Source organism: Hyperolius riggenbachi, chromosome 7, assembly GCF_040937935.1.
Source record: "Hyperolius riggenbachi isolate aHypRig1 chromosome 7, aHypRig1.pri, whole genome shotgun sequence".
Classification (NCBI taxonomy): Eukaryota; Metazoa; Chordata; class Amphibia; order Anura; family Hyperoliidae; genus Hyperolius; species Hyperolius riggenbachi.
The window spans coordinates 294,179,341-294,203,430 of record NC_090652.1 but is presented as its reverse complement, the minus strand read 5'-3'; the positions used below and the strand labels follow the sequence as shown (position 1 = coordinate 294,203,430).

Genomic DNA, 24,090 nt, shown 5'->3' with positions numbered 1-24,090 from the left:
GGCAGTGTGAGACAACAACAGAGGACTTCTGCTTTCAAGTTCTATATTTGCTGCTAGTAGAGAGAGATCAAAGCATTTCAAGAATTTACAGCACAACAAATTCTGCTGACTGAGGTCAAAAGCAGGGCACTTATCTCAAATGCTAATGGGTTAAAGAGACTTGAAAAAAAAATGAGAGCTAACTTGTGAAAGACAAAGGTATGGAAAATATCCTATTGTTATACTTCTATAGAGGAGCGAACAATATAGCTACACTAGCCATGTCCATGTATAGGTTCTGACCTATACACCAGTCGATAGCCACAGGGCCGATTTGTACTCTTTAACTCCCTAGGCCACTGTCACCAGCTACCCCGCTTCAGTATAGATAGTGAGATTACCCCTTCCCTCTAGTATAGGTAGCCTGATGACTCCTCCCCCTTTTACCTCGAGTATAGGTATCCAGATGACTCCTCCCCCATTCCATCCAATATAGAAAGCCAGATGACTCCCTTAACCACCCTGGCGTTCTATTAACTGCGCCAGGGTGCCCCCCCCTGCGGCGTCCGCCCATTATGTTCGATTGCCGCCGGCGTGTACTCTCCTAAGGAAATCCCGTTCTGAACGGGATTTCTTTGAGGGCTTCCCCCGTCGCCATGACGACAATCGTGATGACGTCATCGACGTTGTGACGTCAGGCGGAGTCCCGATCCACCCCTAAGCGCTGCCTGGCACTGATTGGCCGGGCTGCGCAGGGGTCTCGGCGGGAAGGCGTTATGCGGCGGGTAGCGGCGCATCGGCGGCGATCGTCACCAACACGCAGCAAGCAAAGTTTAAAAAAAAAAATTGTGAAAATCGGCCCGGCGGGGCCTGAGCAGCGCCCTCCGGTGGTCATGGACGAGCTGAGCTCATCCTTACCGCCAAGGAGGTTAATCCCTCCTTTTCCCACCCCCTTACATTTCAGTATGGGTAGCCAGCTCGCCTTCACACCACAACAGCCATCTGTGTCACTTATTTCTCCACTCGACTCCAGTGCAATAGCTTCCTCTTCCTTTCCGTCTCCAATGCTGCCCAAGTCCATAGCCACCGGTCACAATGCAAACGTGTACAGAGAGCAAGGTGGCTGCTGCACAGGCGGCTGGCAGCAGAGTACTGCAGTCAGGCGCTCACCTGATCTCCCTGCACTGCAGCATTTGCAAGCTTGCAAATGCTGCATAAGTTTAGCCTGCTGTTTTGGTGCCCTTCCTCCTGTGGTACCCTAGGCCATGGCCTAGGCCTAAATCCGGCCCTGGATAGCCACCAGATCGACCAACAGATAGATCCCTCTCTGATCAAAAGTGAGGGATCTATTGGCTGCTCATACACTGCACACAGATTTTTTTTATTTATTGATGCATGTCAGAATGTAAATCAGGGTGAGGTCATGTTTTACAATGGGCAAACACTGACTAAATCCTCTATAATAATATGCAAGTGTCCCTGTGTCGGTGTTTTTTTGCACTGCGCATGTGCAGGGACAAGACGCAGAGACACTGCCGAGAGCCGGAGGAGGACAGGGCCAGAAGGGGCGGGCGTGTGTGGGCGGGCGCGCTCGGCAAAGTAATGACAGACCTAGCCCATTTTTAAACGGGCTAAGGTAACTAGTAATCTATAAATGCTAATTGTAGCAAAAAAATTAATTACGTTCTTTTCACTACCTCTTTAAAACCACATAACGACCACCTAACGCCGATAGGCGGCGGCAGGTCGTATGTGGTTTCCCATGGAAACGGCCACTCGTTCGAGTGGCCTTTCCATGTCAGTTCCACGGAGGGTGTCTCCGTAAACAGCCTGCGAGCCTCCGATCGCGGCTTGCAGGCTAAATGTAATCATGCAGGGAAGAAATCACAGATGTTTACGTCGCACGGCGCTGCTAAAGGCCTCTTATTGGCCGGGGATCGCCAGCATCTGATAGGCTGTAGCCTATCAGAGGCGGTGCAGGACGGATCGCCGTCCTGTGCCGCCCAGGGGAAGGAGGGGAGTGAGGGAAACAGAGGGAGGCGGAAAATCGCTGCGGAGGGGGGCTTTGAGGACCCCCCCACTAGGTGAAAGTGAGCGGCGGTGATCAGACCCCCCCCCCCCCCCCAGTAGGACATCACCCTAGTGGGGAAAAAAGGGGGGGAAGTCTGATTGCCCTGCCTCAAACATGATCTGTGCTGTGGGCTGCAGAGCCCACCCAGCACAGATCAGAAGAACATAGCCCGGTCCTAGAGACTTACTCGTTCCTGCAAATGATACTGCACAGCAATAGCAATGCTGTACAGAGGCAACAGCCGAGTGATGCAGTCTCTCTCTGTGGAAGGTGGAGGAGGGGAATAAAGGATTCTGCTGCTGATTGTCGCTTAAAGATCAGGCATGCCGGATCATTAAGTGACTTTGGGGGACACCTGCACACGAGTCTCTGTGGAGACGGCCTCGACTCTCCACCTTTGGGCGAGATATGGAGATATGTAGCCTGTGTACGAGGTATTATGCTGGGAATACACGGTTTGTTTTCGAGCCAGATAGAAGGCTCAATAGATCATTTCCGACGTTTCCGATCGTTTCATCAATTTGTGATAGCAGTGAATGGAAAAAGAAAAGAAAAACGAGCGGAAGAGAATCAGCTGCAGAATCAAGCAGCGAAAAGATCGACCGGGAGAATCGAGCGGCAGAAACCAACCGTGTATGCCCAGCATAAGGCATCTATAAAATGACAGCACAGACAAGGTTAACAGCTATCAGATACTGGCATTCAGTGTGTGCTCAGTGAGAAAAGATATGGAATGTGTAACCATGGTTACCAAACAGCAGTTCCTGAAGCTGAAGGCAGAGATGATGATGTTGCCACCTCACCCTCCGCCACACCTGAAAAATGACTGAAATATACGTATATTCAATAACTCCCCCATATAGGGACAGGCAGACAAACATCCACTTCCCTTTATAGTGTCAGACACTCCAAATCCATTGACAACATGCGGTCTGCAGAACTGTTTCAGCATTTTGTATCAGGGCTGTTGAGTCATCCGATTTTCACTAAAAGGGGCACTATGGCGAAAAATTGTAAAATATGTGCAAACAGACAATTAAGAAGTACATTTTTCCCATAGTAAAATGAGCCATAAATGACTTTTCTCCTATGTTGCTGTTACTTACAGTAAGTAGTAGACATCTGACAGAAGTGGCAGGTTTTGGACTAATCCATCTCTTCATAGGGGATACTCAGCAAGGCTTTTATTCTTTACAAAGATATACCCTAAAAAGGATTTAATCAATGATGCTGGCCAGCTTCCCTGCTCGCTGCACAGTCTTTTGGTAGTTGTACAGAGCAACTGCCATTCACTAAGTGCTTTTGCAAATAAATAATAATAATAAAATACAACTGCACTTCCTGTTGACATAATATGTCAAAATACACTCTATTTCATATCAATCAAAAACATTGCAACCATTTAAAACCCCATTTACTGTATTAAGACCTATTCCACCATGAAGGTATATGATAAATATGCAAATAATGTATACACTGATCACATTGGTAGGTTAATTAACCTCCTTAGCGGTATGCCCAACACTGTGTCGGGCATACCGCCGGCTGTCCCCAGTAGTGTTGGGCGAACAGTGTTCGCCACTGTTCGGGTTCTGCAGAACATCACCCTGTTCGGGTGATGTTCGAGTTCGGCCGAACACCTCATGGTGTTCGGCCTTTTAAGTTCGGGTTCGCCCCGAACTTCTGTATGCCCCCGAACAGGGCCGAACAGGGCCCCTGTTTGGGCGAACAGGGCCCTGTTCGGCCGAACAGGCCGCAATACGGCCCCCCTATGGGGTCGCAGGCATAAGGGGGGAGCATGCCCCGATCGCGGGGGGGGTCGGAAATTCCCCCCACCCCCTCCGCTAGCGCTCCCCCCTCTGCCCGCTTCCCCATTCAAAAGTTTCAAGAAGTACCTGTATAGCGGATGGCCTGGCAGTGGGCGGCACTGTGGAGTGAGGAGGAGGAGGAGTCCGGAGAGTGACGAGTTGAGGGAGGCCGGGCAGCGGGCGTGAGGTCAGAGAAAGGGCGGAACTTACTAGCTAGCCTAGTGCAAGCTATGCAATCTCTTAAAATTATACTAGGGGACTCCTGGGGACTAGTGATGGGCGAACACCTGGATGTTCGGGTTCGGGAAAGTTCGCCGAACATGGCCGAGATGTTCGGCATGTTCGGGCCGAACCCCGAACTTCCCGAACATCCCTATTTTGGGGGCCCTATGGGGTCGCAGGCATAAGGGGGGAGCATGCCCCGATCGCGGGGGGGGTCGGAAATTCCCCCCACCCCCTCCGCTAGCGCTCCCCCCTCTGCCCGCTTCCCCATTCAAAAGTTTCAAGAAGTACCTGTATAGCGGATGGCCTGGCAGTGGGCGGCACTGTGGAGTGAGGAGGAGGAGGAGTCCGGAGAGTGACGAGTTGAGGGAGGCCGGGCAGCGGGCGTGAGGTCAGAGAAAGGGCGGAACTTCCGCCCTTTCTCTGACCTCACGCCCGCTGCCCGGCCTCCCTCAACTCGTCACTCTCCGGACTCCTCCTCCTCCTCACTCCACAGTGCCGCCCACTGCCAGGCCATCCGCTATACAGGTACTTCTTGAAACTTTTGAATGGGGAAGCGGGCAGAGGGGGGAGCGCTAGCGGAGGGGGTGGGGGGAATTTCCGACCCCCCCCGCGATCGGGGCATGCTCCCCCCTTATGCCTGCGACCCCATAGGGCCCCCAAAATAGGGATGTTCGGGAAGTTCGGGGTTCGGCCCGAACATGCCGAACATCTCGGCCATGTTCGGCGAACTTTCCCGAACCCGAACATCCAGGTGTTCGCCCATCACTAGTCCCCAGGAGTCCCCTAGTATAATTTTAAGAGATTGCATAGCTTGCACTAGGCTAGCTAGTAGGTGGCCGGCATCCCCCCCCCCCCCTGATTACTTTTGATCCCCCGCTAAATACATTACCCAGCCTGGATCCAGCGATCGGCGCAGCCTCCCTGCGGGCCTCTCTATGGGGAGGATCGGGTCTGCGCATGACGTCGCCGAACCTCCCTTATACAGAAGAGCGGAGCTGTCTGGGGAGGCTGCGCCGATCGCTGAATCCAGGCTGGGTAATGTATTTAGCGGGGGATCAAAAGTAATCGGGGGGATGCCGGCCACCACTACTAGCTGGCCTAGTGCAAGCTATGCAATCTCTTAAAATTATACTGGGGTACCCTCGGCTGCAAACCCTCCTGAGTGGCATAACGCTCAGGAGGTTAAAGAGGAACTGCTGCGAAAATCTTAACAAGTCCATCTCTCCATAGGAGATTCTCAGCATGGCCTTTATTCTTTATAAAGACATTTCCTGAAAAAGATGTATACAGCCTCCCTGCTCGCTGCACACTTTTTTGGCAGTTGGACGGAGCAACTGATGTTCACTAAGTCCTTTTAAAAAATAAAAAAAACCCTGATCAGATTCGAGAGAGATTAGTCTCATCTGATGTATGGGCACTTTAGAGCACTACATCAGGATCTCTTCCTATTCAGCCCACTGCTAATATATCATATAAATCATAACATTTATTATTCCATTAAAGCGGACCTGAACTTCCTCTGTGCTCTAAATGTTAAGCAACAGCACCATAATCTTCAAAGCAGCAGGAACAGCCATACTAACCTATGGGAAAAAAAACACATACAGTATATAAGTAGATGACTACTTGTTCTACATACGTATCAGATTTCAGCAGCTCACTGAACTGCCTTCAGCCAATCAATGAGGAGCATGTATGTGGGAGGGGTGATGACAAGCTTCCTGCTTTTAGGCAATGGCAAAAATATAACCAGGTTGACTGAGATAAGATTTAATACAACAGAAACATTTCTTAATATATTGGAATGCTTGCAATGCAAGGTGAGGTTGCAGGCTGCATTATACATACAGCAGTGGGTAAATGGAATTTGATTTTGTGGCTGACAATCCCTCTTTAAAGAAAAACATTTCTTTGTTACAGCTGATAGAAATGCAATAAATTTGCTATGTGTATACTTTCTGCTTTCATGGAAGTAGACATAGGGTTAACAGCCTGTGTTTACAAATAAACTGCTCGACCGAGGCAGCCAGCTGACACAGCTAAGAAATCAATTTACAGTTGTTATTAGTCACAGATGAGGGGGAATTAGACAGGCTAAACTCTCGAAATAGATACAGGGTGCATTTCTCTATGTTTTCCTTCTGTCCTGTGTAAGAGTTCAGGTCCACTATAAAGGGAACCTGAAGGGGAAAAAAAGAAGAAAAATTAAATACTTACCTCAGTAGTGGGAGAACCCAGAGGCTTCCCTCATCCTCCTCGACTCCACTGATCCAGCGCTGGGACCCTCTGAACATAATCAGCAAGGGCTTGTGGGATATGTTCTCACGGCCACACTCTTGTCTGCAAGTACAGCCTGTGCCTGCACAATAGCATGGAGTCATGGTACGACTTTTTCCTCCGCACACAAGCGGCTCTGTGTTATTGCACAGGCTGTACTTGCGCCTGCACAGTGTGACCCTGCTCGTACATACTCCAGATTATGGCCACCAGGAAGAAGTGGATCCCGGCGAGCAGCAGTGGGTTCCTTGAGGATCAGATAAGCCTCTGCTTCATCCAGTGGCTTCCCTTTTGTCAGGTAAGTATCTGAACTTTTTTTTTCATTTTTGCCGCAGGATGGTGGCTGCAGAGTCGCTAAGGAGGTTAATTAACCTACCAATGTGATCAATTTATACATTATTTGCATATTTATCATATATATATATATATATATATATATATATATACTGTACAGTGCTGCGTAAGATGTCGCCGCTATATAAATACTAAATAATAATAATAATATACCTTCATGGTGAAATAGGTCTTAATACAGTAAATGGGGTTTTAAATGGTTGCAATGTTTTTGATTGATATGAAATAGAGTGTATTCTGACATATTATGTCAACAGAAAGTGCAGTTGTATTGCCATACTTTTTCTGTTTTAGCGAGTTACATGCAGCAATGACACAGCATGTGAACTCACCCTTTCAGTGAAGGGATCAGTGTATATTTTAAGTGAAAATCGGATGACTCAACAGCCCTGATACAAAATGCTGAAACAGTTCCTCAGTCACGCCATATGGCGCGAGCTCCTGTCTTTGTAAACAAACGGCTGCATCGATCAGTCTGCCAGCGGCTGATTAGCGCTGGCCGGCTGTGTGTCGTATTTATAAAGCAAATAAATATTTATATAGAGCAGACATCTAACGCAGCACTGCACAGAGTATATTGTCTTGTCACTAACTGTCCCTCTGATGGGCTCACAATCTAATCTCTACCAGAGCCATATTTTTGTAGTGTAGGGTCAATTTACAGGAGGGGGGGGGGGGTGAATAAAAATTGTAAACATGTTGATAATTTTTATTTAACTCCTTCAGGACCACAGGCTTTACCCCCCCCCCCCCCCCCCCCAAAAGACCAGGCTATTTTTTGTGAATTAGGCCACTGCAGTTTAAGGCCAAGCTGCAGGGCCGCACAACACAACACACAAGTGATTTCCCCCCATTTTCTCCCCACCAACAGAGTTCTCTGTTGGTGGGGTCAGATCGCCCCCCCCCCCCGATGTTTGTTTGTTTGTTTATTTGTCTTTTTTTTTTTTATATTTATATACATAGTCCCCAACCGTCCCGTTTTCGTTGGGATTCTCCCGATTTTGTGGGACTCTCCCGCTATCCCGGTATGAGCCCCCCAAGTCCCGGGCGGCTGTCAGTGTTGACAGCCGCCCATTACAGGAGGGGAGCAGCGCAGTGGAGGGAGAGCGGTGGGCAGCGGCGGAGAAGGGGGCCATCTCCCCCCCTTCCCTCACCTTAGGGTGCTCTGCCTCCCTCGCTCTCCCCTCCGAAACTAAGTGTGGCAGCGTTTGGCACTTGGCAGCGGGTGGGACTTACCTTCCATGTCGCTCCATGCGCCGGCCGGAAGTTAAGGTTCTGCAGCCGCTGCTCTGGTCTGGATCAGACCAGAGTAGTGGCAAATCATCCCGCGCCGGCGACGAGATGAGACCAGACGGAGGAGACACGGAAGGTAAGTTCCGCCCCTCTGCCAGCCACCGCACTTAGTTCCGGAGGGGACAGCGAGGGAGGGAGAGCACTCTAAGGTGAGGGAGAGGGGGGAGATGGCCCCCATTCTCCATCGCTGCCCACCGCTCTCCCTCTTCTCTGCGCTGCTCCCCTCCTTGGGGGGGGGGACACCTGGCTACCTATTCTGGGCACATATAAACCTGCCTACATATACTGGCTACATATACACCTGCCTACATATACTGGGACATATAACCCTGCCTACATATACTGGCTACATATACACCTGCCTATATACTGGGACATATACACCCTGGCTACATATACTGGGCACATATCCCCCTGGCTACATATACCTGGCACATATACCCCTGGCTACATATACTGGGCACATATACCCCTGTCTATATATACTGGGACATATGCACCTGGCTACATATACTGGGCACATATACCCCTGCCTACATTTACTGGGACATATACCCCCTGACTACATATACTGGGCACATATACCCCTGACTACATATACTGGGGACATATACCTCTGGCTACATATACTGGGCACATATATCCCTGGCTACATATACTGGGGACAACTGGCTGTTTGTATGAGGGGTATGTTTATTAAAAAATATAAGGGCATCAATATTTAAAAAAAAAATCTTCAAAAACGTTATGGTAGGCGTGACTTGGGGTGTGGTTAGGGGTGTGGCCTGTGTCCCGATTTCTAATTTTAAAATGTTGGGAGGTATGATTTATATAGGCTTATGACAGATGATCACCACCAAGACTGAGGACACCCCCCCCCCCCCACACCCCCACACACACACACACTCGTGTCCGCAAGTTGCTCTAGCCATAACCTATGATAACCTTTATCTGTGTATAATACTGTCTAATCTCTGAGATTTCTGTATCAGCTAATCTTGTGCAGAGAGTATAGGCCACGCGTTATCTCGTGGCCTTGTCAATGCCTCATTACCATCAGAGTCAGCATACATTGATAAATATACTGAGAGAGAATCATGGTATTTGCAGGTGAGCCCTGCACAGATTAATAGGCAGGTCTGCAGTGAAGGGCTGAAGGTTGATCTCTACTGAGACCTTGACAAGATGAGATTAGCGTCGCTGTTCAAATTCAGGTTAAAGTCAAAATCACCATAAATACTGGTCGTTCAGTTCAGTCACAACTAAATACCGGCTCTGTCACAAAATAAGGTGTAAAATATAATGCTGTCCCACACAGTTAAGTACAAAAATTATTTGTAACAGAATCTGTATGTAACTTTCATTAATATAAAATTCCTTAAAGTGAACCTGAACTGAGTAAAATTATTTAAAATAAACACATGCAACATAAAGTACCTGCAAATGAATATTACATACTTACCTCACCTTATATTGTGGTGAAACCCCTCTCACAGTGTGATGTCATGGCCATGGTCCTGACAGTTTCTGTCTGCGAATCTCGTTGTATTGTGGGAAATAATGTCCAACTGTCAAGCAAGCTCCTGCGATGCCTCCTTGACAACAATCGTCAGTGATGCCTTTACCTGCCGGCGGATGTGCACGACGTCACGCAGCACTACACGTCTAAAGCGAACGAGATTTCAAGCAGTCGCATTACTTTGCGCGGGAGTCGTCTGGGATCTTAGCGATCCGATCTGCCGTAATGGTTGTCATTGCGACACGACGCTAAGTGACATTCCCATGGTCGTGCGCCTGTACCCACATCGCAATATTACGGAAACGACCGCTCGGCATTCAAATAAATTGTTGATCGCCGGGAAAATCGCAACGTGGGTACATAGCTTAAGAGTTCTATGCACAGATCACCTGGCAGTACTAAAGATGTCACCACCAGTGATAAATGTCAGAATGTAAATCGGGGCGGGAAAGATTTTACAATGGGCAAACATTTATAAATTAAGATTGCAAAACAATTAAGCAATTTTATTCACTACATTATCCTATATAAAAAAACCTAAACCTGTCCCTGCGTCATCCTGTCCCTGTGTCCGTGCGGTTCTGCTACTGCGCATGTGCTGCATGGACAGCCATTGGGACAGGAGGTTGGGGCCAGGGAGTCGGGTGCGTGCATGTGATGGGGGTTGCGCGCATGTGACGGGTGGGTGCGCGGTGTGACACCTAGAGCCCATTTTTAAACTGGCTTAGGTTAACCAGTTTTCACTATAGTTCCTCTTTAATTTGTGGTTCCACATTTATGACAATAGGAATTAGAGGGGGGGGGGGTTAATAGCAAATCCCCCTACAGGCTATTATCACCAAAATTGCTACGTATGTTAGGAGGATTAGTGGGTACGAGTTAAAAAAAAAAATGCAAAGGAAAAATGTTTTTTTAAATTGTCATTTTTCTGAGTTTAAAAAACATTTTTTTCTTTGCACTTTAAAATCAGTTTTCTCAAAAGCTACAAGGTATTTAAAAAAAAATTTTTGACTTGTTCCCACTATTTCCCTTAACATACGCAGCAATTTTGGTGATGACAGCATGTATGTAAGTCAGCACTAGATTACCTTATATACTTGCATATAAGCTTCATTTTTACCCCCTGGGCTTATATGCGAGTCAGTGGAGCAGAACGGATGGTGGAGCAGGTTTTGTTACTGGCAGAGTGTAACGATTGGTGTCAGCAACACAGATTTTTCTGATTATTGGTGATCTGCAGTATCACCAATAATACAGATGCTATACCTGATTATGTGGTGATCTGCAGAATCACCAATAATACTAGTATAGCTAGACACAGGACACCCAATGTGGTATTGTGTTTGGTGAAACAGTAAATGGAGAAGTTATCTCCCGAGGAGCGGGAGATACAGACACTACTGCAGCCAAGGATTCCCTGAGAAGCAGGGAATCAGACTGTACTGCAGCCAGTGGACACCTGAGGGGCAGGGACCACTGATTGGAGATATGTGGTGAAGATTGGTCTGCAGCTAGAGATTCCTGGATGAGCAAGGAATCAGACTATACTGCAGCCAAGGATTACCTGAAGGCCGGGAATCAGACTGTACTGCAGCCAGTGGACCTAAAGAGATAGAGATCCACTGGCTATGCTGCCTGATGGCCTTCAGAGGGGCTGGTGACCATAGGATAGTAATAGCAGCAAGTAACCACCTGCAGGGCAGGTGTCTCAGATGTACAGTAAGGCTGCTCACCTAAGAGCGAGGTGACAGCCAGAAAGGTCAGACACGCCAGGTCGGCAACACACGGACAGACAAGGTACAGAAGGTACTGATTCGGTATCCAGGTACAGGCAGGGTTGGCAACAGGTAATCAGATGGGCAGAAGTACCGAATCAGAGTACAGGAGAGTAGACAAGAAAGCCAAAGGTCATAACAGGTAACAAATGATATGTCACAGTCCTAGACTAAGGTGTGAGGTCCTTGGTCTCAACACCCCGGAACTAGTCTAAGACATAAACAGTAGCAATGCGGTAATCTCCTAGTCTTAGGTGTGAGGTCCTTGGTCTCAACACCCTGGAACTAGTCTAACACATAAACAGTAGTAAGCAATAGTACTTTAGGCTATCAAAAGAATCTGACTCAGTGTGAATTCCCAGCTCCGGTTGGTTCTAACACACTGTGGGATCTGACTCTGGTCTGAGCGATAACACGTAACTGTTCGCAACAGCAGACAACTTACAAGTGACAGGCAAGTCCTATATATACTAAAAGCGCTCCACAGTGCCGCCCCAGTCACTCAGCCAATGCAGAGCATAGCTGGAGTCAGCTGATCGGCATGATCAGCTGACTCCTCTTCTAGCAGCATAAAGGTCCTGTTGCCTGGCGCGCGCGCGCGTAGCTCTCCATCTGTGTGAACTAGAAGGACCAGGCAAAGCAACACCACGCTGCTGTGCGGCAGCAGCCGCTGGCTGAGACGCGGAGATAGCCGCCATGCCGCTTGCCCATGCGGCGATATCTCCGCTATTCATTACACAGAGGAGCGAAAGGATCATGCACTAGTAATCCTGCTCTTGCCATCTGGCTCCTTGCTGTTTCTGTGCCCCCCATCCCCTGTAACATGGTGTGCAGAGTGCGCTGCCCAAGACTACCTGTGTCCCCGTGCTTGTGGAGCAGAACGGGCAAGCAACATTGTCAGCTGTTCAACGATCAGGGAGTCTTTCTGTGTGGCAATTGCTGTCTCTCAACGCCCAAGATTTTTTTTTTTTTTTTTCATGGCATTGCACCGTGGCTAGTGGGGGGTTCGCCGATAGGTAGCGTATATGCATGTGGGGAAACTTACGTTTAGGCATTAGGTAGGTAGTGTGTGCAGGGGGGGGTAGTTTTAGGCATTAGGCAGGTAGTGTGCGGGGAGGAGGGTGGAGTTTAGGCATTAGGCAGGTAGTGTGTGTGGGGGGGGGGGTTAGGCATTTGGCAGGTTGTGGGTGTGTGGGGGGGTAGTTTTAGGCATTAGGCGGGGAGGGGGTATTAGGCAGGTACTGTGTGCGTGTGTGTGAGGGGGGGGGTGTTAGTTTTAGGCATTAGGCAGGTAGTGTGTGTGGGGGGGAGTTAGGCATTTGGCAGGTTGTGGGTGTGTGTGGGGGGGAGGTATTTTAAGGCATTAGGCGTGGAGGGGGTGGAGTTTAGGCATTAGGCAGGTAGTGTGTGTGTGGGGGGGGGTGTTAGTTTTAGGCATTAGGCAGGTAGTGTGTGTGGGGGGAGGAGTTAGGCATTTGGCAGGTTGTGTGTGTGGGGGGGGGAGGTAGTTTTAGGCATTAGGCGTGGAGGGGTGGAGTTTAGGCATTAGGCAGGTAGTGTGTGAGGAGGGGGGGGGGTTAGTTTTAGGCATTAGGCAGGTAGTGTGTGTAGGGGACGGGGTTAAGGTTAGGCATCAAGAGTGGGGCTGTTCTGTGTGAATACCGATATTTTGCTATTGGCCTTTTGTGGGAGCCCAAGTTTCCAGACGCCTTTATTTAATGTACGCACGGCGCTGCAGAGTTAAGAGGAGGGAGCGGAGCTACAGTGAGTTGAGTATGGGCATTCTGCACTGTTCTGCATAAAGGGGGAGACAGAGTGATGGGCCCTCTTACTGGCCCTTGTTACTCCCCTGGCCACCCATGAGCCCTCCTGCCTCTCAGCTCTGCATGTGATAACGGCGTCCAGCAGGGAGGAGATGTTTGCTGGAGTAGATGGACTATGGCCAGTTGTCATCTTGGGTCAATAACCTCGGGGTAATCTTCCACAGTCTCGGGATAGTGCATGTAACTTGTGCTCAAAGTCCAGCTGCTTAGTTAAAGAGCATTCTTTCAATTGATTACTGTCTGGTAATCCTTTTCCTTTATTTTCTTATTTAGACTTTTTTTTTTTTAATTCTTTCCTCACCTTTGTAAATCCTGAGGCTGATTTCACATTCCAAACTGGCGGTAGCGTTGTGGTGCAGCGGGCGCGCCGCAATGCATCGCGCCGCTAAAAACAGGCCTTCAGGGAACACTGCGTTAGTACGTGGTGTTCCCTGTCTGGCAATCTTCCAGGAAGTGACACACGCTTGCGGTCACTTCCTGCTTCAGGTATGCGAAACTGCATGGAAGCGTATTATTAAAATACGCTTCCGCACATGCGTGCCGCGACATTGCAACACCAACTTTAAAAAAAAAAAAAAAAAACTTGCATCGCCATAGACTAACTGGGCCAATGCAGATCACCGTGGGTCCCACATGGTAACGTAGTTCTGTGCTAGCGTTAAATTGGGCACTTCTGAACCCCATAGGGTTACATTAGGCTACATTAAGTCCGACAGTGATCCTGCAGACCTCCTTTGGAGATTATGCATGTGTATCATTTGGGCAGTGGCATAACTATCACCCTTGCCCGCCTGTGTATTGGAGCTGCTGCCTCCACCTAGAAGCCAAGCCAGGGGCGACTCAGCTGATCAGAGCAGAGCTGAATTTCTGGAAATGCCACATAGGCCCGGGTCTTGGGCGGCTGCAGGCCAACGGGCACCTGGACATGGAAGAGGTGTTACTACATATGAAAGAGGAGGGTGAAAATGGAGAGCAACGCAGGAAAAGGAAACTGATGCTCAAGGGAGCTGTTCATGAAAGAAAGGGGCTGCAGTGCATGGATGATACACGTGGAAGAGGGGGCTGCACATGCGATGGGAGGGGGGCTGCAGCACAAGAAAGGGTGGGGTCACAACATACTTTGCCTAGGGCAGTGATAGGCAAACTTGGCTCTCCAGCTGTTCAGGAACTACAAGTCCCACAATGCATTTGCCTTTATGAATTATAACTGTGGCTGTCAGACTCCTGCAATGCCTTGTGGGACTTGTAGTTCCTTAACAGATGAAGAGCCAAGTTTCCCTATTGCTGGCCTAGGGGCACAAAAGTTATAAATCCGGCCTTGGATCAGTGTAGAGAGGATGCAGGGAGGTGGGGCATCTTTCCTCTCCTAGGACTTCTCTCTACTAGTGCTCACCTAATAGAGTGGCAGCAGCGAAGATGCTTCAAGAAGGAGGACCACCAGACACGCCTCTAGTGATGAATAGTGTGGATTACTTTCGCTATTGGAGTCTTTTTGAATGTGAAAATAAAAGTTGTTTACGAAACTAGATTGAGTCTGACTACCCTGAGGCGCCAGGTGCTATCTGGACATACTGCTGTTGTGTGCTCCTTCCTATAATTGCCTGATGAAGCGGGTTTGACCTGCGAAACGCGTTGCGACCTTATTTGGAGTATACCAATAAATGTCCCTTTTGTGAATACACAGTTGTTGTGTCTGCTTGTGGGAGGTGAGTCCACCACTGCCTCCTAAGCAATAATTTTAAAACTTTTAAATATTGTTTTTATCCTTTTGGCGCCTCTGTTCTCTACCATAATACTGATTGTATCCACCTTTGGTGGAGGGGGATACCCCTTCTTGTTTTTCAAGCCTACAGAGAGCGACTTCTTATTCCTGAGTGAGGACAGGCTAATCTCCTCACCTGCCTATACAGTGGTTGCCTGGAGGTAACCCTGGTTTGTGAGTATACAATTCATACTCTTTCTAATTATCCAATTACCTTGACATACTACACCATATCGGGCTCTCGGTTCTTCTCTTCTTCATTTTAATTCACTAAGGCATATTGCTGCATGGAAAAGTAAAATTGCAGACTAATGAAATAAATTACCGACTTACACAGTAAATACCTTAATAAATGTCAATTCACAAAGATGAGAGCTTTGGTAAAACATTTGAGATGTTTGGTACTTTACCTCCAGCCTGGAGCTGTCAGTAACTAACAATCAGTCATTTGGTACACTGGACAGGCAAAGGAGACAGCCAATAGGAGGAACCACCCAATCCTAAAAAAAAAAAAAAAAAAATGAACACTTCCTGTTGAACCAATGTGTAAAAAAAAAATGAACAGTTCTGGTAAACCAGGATAGTGTTTGCAGAGCCATCTAGTGGTGACAAAGTAAAATTACACACACACACACACACCATACATTTATAATTAAGATTAATATAATTAATCCCTTCCACTTCCAAAGCTTCCCCCCCAAAAAGAAAAAAAATGTTTAGAAAAATACACAAATAGTATGTATGTCATGAGGGTATATTACTGTTATTTTACTTTGTAAGGGCTTGTAATTATAGAACGGACAAAAAAAAAAAAAAAAAAAAAAAAAAAGCAGAAAAATTACACCTATATTTCCAAATAAAATATTGTTGCCATACATTGTGATAAGGTCATAACTTAAACGGCGTAATAACCAAGACAGATGTGCAAATAAAATAGGTGGGTTTTAATTATGGTAGTATGTTTTATTTTAAAAGTATAATGGCTGAAAATGTTTTCTTATTAATACCGTAAAAATGCATGTAGAATAAAATAATTTTTAGCAAAATGTACTACCCAAAGAAAGTCTAATTGGTGGCGAAAAAACAAACAAACAAGAAATAGACAAGTAGTAATAAAGTTATTGGCGAATAAAAGGGAGGAGCGCTGCCAAGTAAAAATTGCTCTGGCGCCGTTACGGTAAAGACCACTTGGGTGAGGTGATTAAAGGGACACTGTAGGGGGGTCAGGGGAAAATGAGTTGAAGTTACCCGGGGCTTCTAATGGTCCCCCACAGACATCCTGTGCCTGCGCAGCCACTCCCCAATGCTCCGGCCCCGCCTCTGGTTTACTTCTGGAATTTCAGACTTTAAAGTCTGAAAACCATTGCGCCTGTATGGTATGTGTCTGCGCCGTGCGCTCCTGGTGACATCAGGGGAAGAGAGGACACGGTAACGCAGGCGCAGTGGTTTTCAGACTTTAAAGAGAAACTCCAACCTAGAATTGAACTTTATCCCAATCAGTAGCTGATACCCCCTTTTACATGAGAAATATAATGATTTTCACAAACAGGCCATCAGGGGGCGCTGTGTGACTGATTTTGTGCTGAAACCCCTCCCACAAGAAGATCTGAGTACCGCGGTACTCTGGGCAAACTGCCACAATGTAACAATGTTCACAGACAGGGAATAGCTGCTTACAGCTGTCTCTAACAGCCAAAACAGCTAGCAGCAGCTACATAACCTGCTCACAGTAAAAATGTCACCATGTAATAAATGTCAGAATGCAAATCAGGGAGAGGAAAGATTTTACAATGAGCAAACACTGACTAAATCATTTATACATAATTATGGTAAAAAATGAAGCACTTTTTTTACTACATTATTTTCACTGGAGTTCCTCTTTAAAGTCTGAAATTCCAGAAGTGAACCGGAGGCGGGGCCGGAGCATTGGGGAGTGGCTGCGCAGGCACAGGATGTCTGCGGGGGACCATTAGAAGCCCTGGGTAACTTCAACTCATTTTCCCCCGACCCCACTACAGTATCCCTTTAAGCATGTTTTTTCTGTATATTATTAAACTTCCACTGCATGCGGGAAATGTTAGTGAATTTGGAAAAAAAAGTGTAGAGTACCGAATGCAGTATTTTACAGACCCAAATTATTTTACCAAACTGCCCTTAGTGAATTGAGGCCTTAGTGAACTGAGCCCCCTGTACTCTGTAAAAGCGCTGCGGATGATTTCAGCACCACATAAATACTAAATAATAATACTATAATCTCCACTGCAGTAGAAGTATACAGAAAAAAATTAAATACAAGTTAGAAGTCACATGACTGCAGTAACACCTCCCCCCCCCCCCCCCTTTGTTTATCATCTTCAAGGGAACCTAAACTGAGAAAGATACAGATTTTTACTTTTAAAATAATACCAGTTGCCTGACTCTCCTGCTTATCCTGTGTATCTAATACTTTTAGCCACAGCCCCTGAACAAGCATGCAGATCAGGTGCTCTGACTAGAGTCAGACTGGATTAGCTGCAGCTTGTTTCAGGTGTTTGATTCAGCCACTACTGCAGCCAAAGAGGTCAGCAGGACTGCCAGGCAAGTTAAGGATCACTTTAAAGGTAACCGGAGGTAAGAATTATATGGAGGCTGCCATATTTATTTCCTTTTAAAGTAAACCTCCAGACTAAAAATTGACTCAGCAGCACTGGAAAGGCCTGGTGTTTCTTTAACTGTTTCACAGCATCAGAACTTTTTTTCTCTTATACAAGCCTCATTTTTAGCTGCACAGAAAAAAACTGCCTGGGCATTTTTCCCCTAACGCTGTGCAAAGCATGATGGGATTTCTGATGATGTTGTTCTCTTTCTGCTGTTTTTGTGCAATTTTTTATTTTATTTTTTACATTTTGAATTTGACATTTGAAGCCTAGCGTGTGCAGCTGGGAGGGGTAATCAGGACACAGGACAGTTGGAACTGTGTCTCCTGCTCCCTGTCACCTCCTTTCAACCAAAAAGATGGCTGCCCCCATGACAAAGATGGCAGCCCCCATGAATCACAAACATTTGCCTGTTCTTTTAAAACAGGGTGGGTAAGAGATTATATTACCTATCTATTCTAATTAACATAACTAATGTAACTTAATGACAGTATGTTTGTTTAGGCTGAAGTTCCCCTTTGAGCAATACTAGTTTCCTGGCTATCATGCTGAACTGCAGCCTCTAATACGTTTAGCCATAGACCCTGAACAAGCATGCAGCAGATCCGGTGTTTCTGACATTCTTGTCAGAACTGACTAGATTAGCTGCATGCTTGATTCTGGTGTAATTCAGAAGCTACTGCAGCCAAATAGATCAGCAGGGCTGCCAGGAAAGTTTTATTGCTTAAAAAGAAATAAATATGGCAGCCTCTATATCACTTTCGCCTCGGGCTCACTTTAAGAATTTGTGAAATGTAATGATAACTATGTGTGTCGTCTTCCCATGCAGTTGCAGTCTTCATGTTGTTTACATTGAAGTCAGTACTGTAAAGATTTCTGTAATACTGACCTCTGAGCTGCAGCTAGACAGTATAAACACACTCGCTCCTCATTGGCTGCTGCTGCTGCAGAGGTGACTTCTGTTTGTCTAGCAGAGAGTTCACTCATTCCCTTGTGCACAGCAGAGCACAGTGCTCAGATATGGTGTCCCCCTTGCTGAAGCGCTGTTTCCTCTCCTCCATCAGGCCGGGGGTCCCTCTGCTGCAGGCGGGCGCCGTTGGGGGGTCGCAGCACAGGGTAGTGACAGGGACTGCAACAGCCGGATTAACAGAAAGAGAGAAAAAGTTAAAAACATATGATGATTTGCCTGGACCGTCACTGTTCACCACCTTCTACATGTTCTTCATCAGAGGATATGCACTGCACCTGCATGAGCTACAGGTAAGCAGAGCTCCCTGCCCTGTCACTTATGTACCCAAATCCTTCTGTCTCTTTACTTCTGCAGCTGTGTCTCCTCTTCACAACCTGTGCACTCATCTGGTTACATAAAGGTATTATTTACATCTCTGGGAAAGATATAGTATAAGCTAAGAGCCTGAATTCGGTACTAGGCACATTAGGCACAAGCCTAAAGGCACCAGTGTGCTGAGAGGCAACATTCACAGTTCCTGGATCATAGAGAGCTGGATGGACTGGCTGAGTGGGACTGGACATCCACCTCTCGACACTTCGCGGCGGTGAGGCCGGGCGCAGCTCCAAGACTGAGCATGCCAGGAAGAGGAGGCAGCCAGCACCAGACGGGCATAACAATCCCCCCCCCCCCTGCAATGGCTGCGACCGAAGTGGTGGAGTTTTTAGGGGCAGCAGAGGGGAGCAGTGGGCACACACAGCTGTGGTGAAGGGAGCCAGACTCCCCCCTCCCTCACCTGGGGCCCCGCTTTAGCACTCCCCCCCCCCCCCCTCCAGAAGTTAAAGCTGCGGCCGGACAGGGAACATGGACTCACCTCTTCTGGGTTCCATGCGATGGAGCTCTGTGCATTTCTGGTGGGGGGAGCACTGAAGGGGGGCCTGAGATGATGGAGGCGGAGCCGGACCCCCCCCCCCCTCCTCACAGCTGTGTGTCCCCACTGCTCCCCCTTCCTGCGCTATAATCCTGGAGCACCAATACAAGCCTACCTATATTGGGGGCACCGATACTAGGCTGCCTAGACAGGAGGCACCTATACCATACAACCTATACTGGGAAGCACCTATACCAGGCTACCTATATTGGGGGAACCTATAGCTGGCTACCTATACTTAGGGCACCTATACCAGACTACCTATACAGGAGGCACCTATACCAGGCTACCTATACTGGGGGCACCGATAACTGGCTACCTATACTTAGGGCACCTATACCAGGCTTCCTATACCTGGCTACCTATACAGGGGGCACCTATAGCTGGCTACCTATACTGGGGGCACCTATTGCTGGCTACCTATACTGGGGGCACCTATACCAGGCTACCTGCCTTTCTAATTTTTGTTTTGAGGGGGGCATCCAAAGTTTTGCAGGGGAGCGCAGGGATTTCTAGTTGTATCATGTAATTTCTGCGTTAGTTGCACATCCACACTACAAGTATTTTTTTAGAGACCCCAAAACACCACCTGCTGACAGGCGGCAGCTTGAGTCCATTTATTTATTCTGCAGATTACGACTACCATCTGCGAGTCTCGTCACAAACTGAGATTCATTGAACAACACTATGTTTTTTATACCATTTTGTGTAAACTCTAGGGACTGTTGTATGTGAAAATCCTAGGAAATCAGCAGTTGTAGAAATACAGCAAAGCAGCCTATCTGGTGCCAGCATTTATGTCACAGTCAAAATCGCATTATCCTCTCATTCTGGTATTTGTTGTCAGTGCACTGATTTCATTCTGTAAAAATGTAGTAAAATGTATGCATCGCACTGCGGATCCATGATTGACTGAGAAGATGATTGCATGAACAACCATATGATGGTGCTGTTATAGATAAAAAGTTACCTACAGACGTACTTGGCAAGTTGGCTGGCATGCTTTAATCCTTACTCTACATGCAAGTAGAGATGGCTCGAACCTCCGATTTTCGGTTCGCGAACTTTGAACGCGAACTTCCGCAAAAGTTCGGTTTGCGCGAACTTTCTTGAACCGCAATAGACTTCAATGGGGAGGCAAACTTTGAAAACTACAAACATTTATGCTGGCCACAAAAGTGATGGAAAATATGTTTCAAGGGGTCTAAAACCTGAGTTTTTCCATGGCGGAGTGAGATACACGGCAAAAAGTCCCCGGGAAAAATCCGGATTTGACGCAAAGCAGTGTTTTAAGGGCAGAAATCACATTGCATGCTAAATTGGAGGCCTAAACTGCTTTAAAACATCTTGCATGTGTATACATCTATCAGGTAGTGTAATTAGTGTACTGCTTCACACTGACACACCAAACTCACTGTGTAACGCACCGCAAACAGCTGTTTGCGTAGTGACGGCCGTGCTGGACTGGTGCGCAACATGGCTAGAGTGCAGGCAATAGCGGTTTTCAAGCCCATATGGTCGCCGGGCTGAGGTAGCTCAATGACAGAACAACAATGACTGTCCAGCTGATCGAATTTGGTCTGTCCACAATGAAGCAACAACCTTTTTATCTATCTTCTTGGGTCAGGTGTGCCCCCAACACACTCATATAGCCGGCGGTCATTACTTCATTGTGATACGCAAGCCCTTTCACCGCAGCAAGGTAACGATCACGAAAGGGAATTGACTGACACATGTACATGCCTTTTGTTTTGTTGTTTCAGCTGCAATGCAGCCAGAAAAATTAGGCAGGCATGTACACGCACCAGAAAAATTAGTATAGCAGCGGAATCCGCCTGTAGTCCTGGTGGACCCTGTTGGTGGTGGCAGTCAAGCAGCCTGCAGGCAGAGATGCTGTGTGGGGACCAACTTAGTCCTGGGGCAGGCAGCCAATCACACAGCATGCAGGCAGAGATGCTGTGTGTGGGGACGGACTTAGTCTTCGGGCGGACAGTAGCCCTCCGGGATCCATGCCTCATTAATTTTGATAAAGGTGAGGTACTGAACACTTTTGTGATCTAGGCGAAGTCTCTTCTCAGTGACAATGCCTCCAGCTGAGCTGAAGGTCCTTTCTGACAGGAAGCTTGAGGCAGGGCAAGACAGAAGTTGGATGGCAAATTGTGACAGCTCTGGCCACAGGTCAAGCCTGCGCACCCAGTAGTCCAGGTGTTCATCGCTGTTCACAGTGTCTACATCCACACTTAAGGCCAGATAGTCGGCTACCTGCCGGTCGAGGCGTTGGTGGAGGGTGGATCCGGAAGGACTAAGGCGAGGCGTTGGTCTAAAGAATGTCCGCATGTCCGACATCACCATGAGATCGCTAGAGCGTCCTGTCCTTGCCTGCATGGACATGGGAGAAGGATTACTGGCAGTATTACCTTTATTCCGTTGCTGTGATATCACCCTTAAACGCACTGTAAAGCATAGTTGCCAGCTTGTTCTGCAAGTGCTGCATTCTTTCTGCCTTCTGGTGATTTGGAAACATCTCCGCCACTTTGTATTTATACCGTGGGTCTAGTAGCATGGCCACCCAGTACAGCTCATTCCCTTTGAGGTTTTTTTATACAGGGGTCCCTCAACAGGCTGGACAGCATGAAAGACGCCATCTGCACAAATTTGGATGCAGACGTACTATCCATCTCCTCTTGCTCTTCCTCAGTGATGTTAGGTAAGTTCTCCTCCTCCCCCCAGCCACGAACAATACCATGGGAAAGTTGAGCAGCACAAGCCCCCTGCGACGCTTGCTGGGGTTGTTCTTCCACCTCCTCTTCCTCCAAAAAAAAAACACCTTCCTCATCTGACTCCTCTTCCCCACACGACTCTTCCTCCTCCCCCCTCTGTGCTGCCACAGGTGTTGAGGAAACATCTGGTTCTGATGAGAATTGATCCCACAACTCTTCCTCCTGTAACTGTTCCTGTTCACGCTCATCCACAGCTTGATCCACCACTCTACGCACAGCATGCTCCAGGAAGAAGACATACGGGATCAAGTCGCTGATGGCGCCTTCACTGCAACGCACCATGTTTGTCACCTCCTCAAATGGCCGCATGAGCCTGCAGGCATTTCGGATGAGTGTCCAGTTCTTCGGCCAGAACATCCCCTTCTCCCCAGAGCATGTCCTTCTACTGTAGTTGTAGAGATACTGGGTGACGGCTTCCTCCTGTTGTAGCAGGCGGTCGAACATCAGGAGGGTCGAATTCCAGTGAGTCGGTCTATCGCAAATCAAGTGCCTCACCGGCAAGTTGTTTCTCCGCTGAATATCGGCCAAGCGTGCCATGGCCGTGTAAGACCACCTGAAATGCCCACACAACTTCCTGGCCTGCTTCAGGACGTCCTGTAAGCCTGGGTACTTACACACAAATTTCTGGATTACGAGATTTAGCACATGTGCCATGCAGGGTACATGTGTCAACTTTCCCAAATTCAAAGCCGAAATAAGATTGCTGCCGTTGTCACACACCACGTTGCCGATCTCCAGTTGGTGCGGGGTCAGCCACTGATCCACCTGTTTGTTAAGGGCAGCCAGGAGAGCTGCTCCAGTGTGACTCTCCGCTTTGAGGCAAGACATGTCTAAGATGGCGTGACACCGTCGTACCTGGCATGCAGCATAGGCCCTGGGGAGCTGGGGCTGTGTAGCTGGAGAGGAGATCGCAGCACCAGTAGAGTTGAACTGCCACTCAGCCAAGGAGGAGGAGGACGACGACAGCGAAGAGGATGTAGCAGGAGGAGAGGAGGTGGCAGCAGGCCTTCCTGCAAGCCGTGGAGGTGTCACAACTAGATTCGCTGCACAGCCACGTACTCCCTGCTTGCCATCAGTCACCAGGTTGACCCAATGGGCTGTGTAAGTAATGTACCTGCCCTGACCATGCTTGGCAGACCAGGCATCCATGGTCAGATGGACCCTGGACTTAATGCTGTGTGCCAGAGATGATACCACTTGCCTTTCTACTTCACGGTACAGTTTGGGTATCGCCTTTTTTGAGAAATAATTGCGGCCTGGAATCTCCCACTGCGGTGTCCCAATGGCCACAAATTTTTGGAAGGCTTCGGAGTCCACCAGCTGGTATGGTAACAGCTGGAGGGATAACAGTTCCGCCAAGCCAGCTGTCAGACGCCGGACAAGGGAGTGACTGGCAGACATTGGCTTCTTCCGGTCAAAGATTTCCCTCACTGACACCTGGCTGCTGCTGTGGGCAGAGGCGCAGGAGCCGCTCAGGGTGAGAGGCGGAGTGGAGGAGGTTGGCTGTGATTGTGAAGGTGCAAGGGAGAAAGCGGCTGAAGATGATGCACTTGAAGGAGGAATAGGAGAAGGAGGGTGGCTTTGCTTTTGTGTGCTGCTTTTGCTCAGGTGGTCTTCCTATTGCAGTTTGTGCCTTTTCTGCATGTGCCTTAGTAAGGCAGTTGTCCCTACGTGGGTGTTGGCCTTTCCACGGCTCAATTTTTGGTGGCAGAGAGTACAGATGGCAGTGCTCTGATCTTTGGCATACACACAAATGTCCACAACGCCGGACACTGCCACCAGCTGTTTCTGCCGACGAGCTCCCCCTGCTTCTTTCAGGAACTCGTCTCCTCCTACTCCTCTGACTCACCCTCTGAACTGTCCCCCTGTTTATCTCCTCTATTGGGAACCCACGTGGCATCCGTATCA

At 48.1% G+C, this 24,090-nt stretch overlaps 1 protein-coding gene across 2 annotated transcripts in view; it reads left to right on the top strand.

The window, feature by feature from the left end:
- Window positions 1–18,484: 18,484 nt before the first annotated feature.
- LOC137525879 (sterol 26-hydroxylase, mitochondrial-like) overlaps window positions 18,485–24,090 on the top strand; it is a 48,698-nt gene continuing 43,092 nt past the window's right edge. For both annotated transcript variants that reach the window (XM_068247096.1, XM_068247097.1), the window contains exon 1: window positions 18,485–18,782. In XM_068247096.1, the coding sequence (XP_068103197.1) occupies window positions 18,543–18,782 (240 nt within the window). In that variant the 5' untranslated portion in view covers window positions 18,485–18,542. The remainder of the gene's footprint in view (window positions 18,783–24,090) is intronic.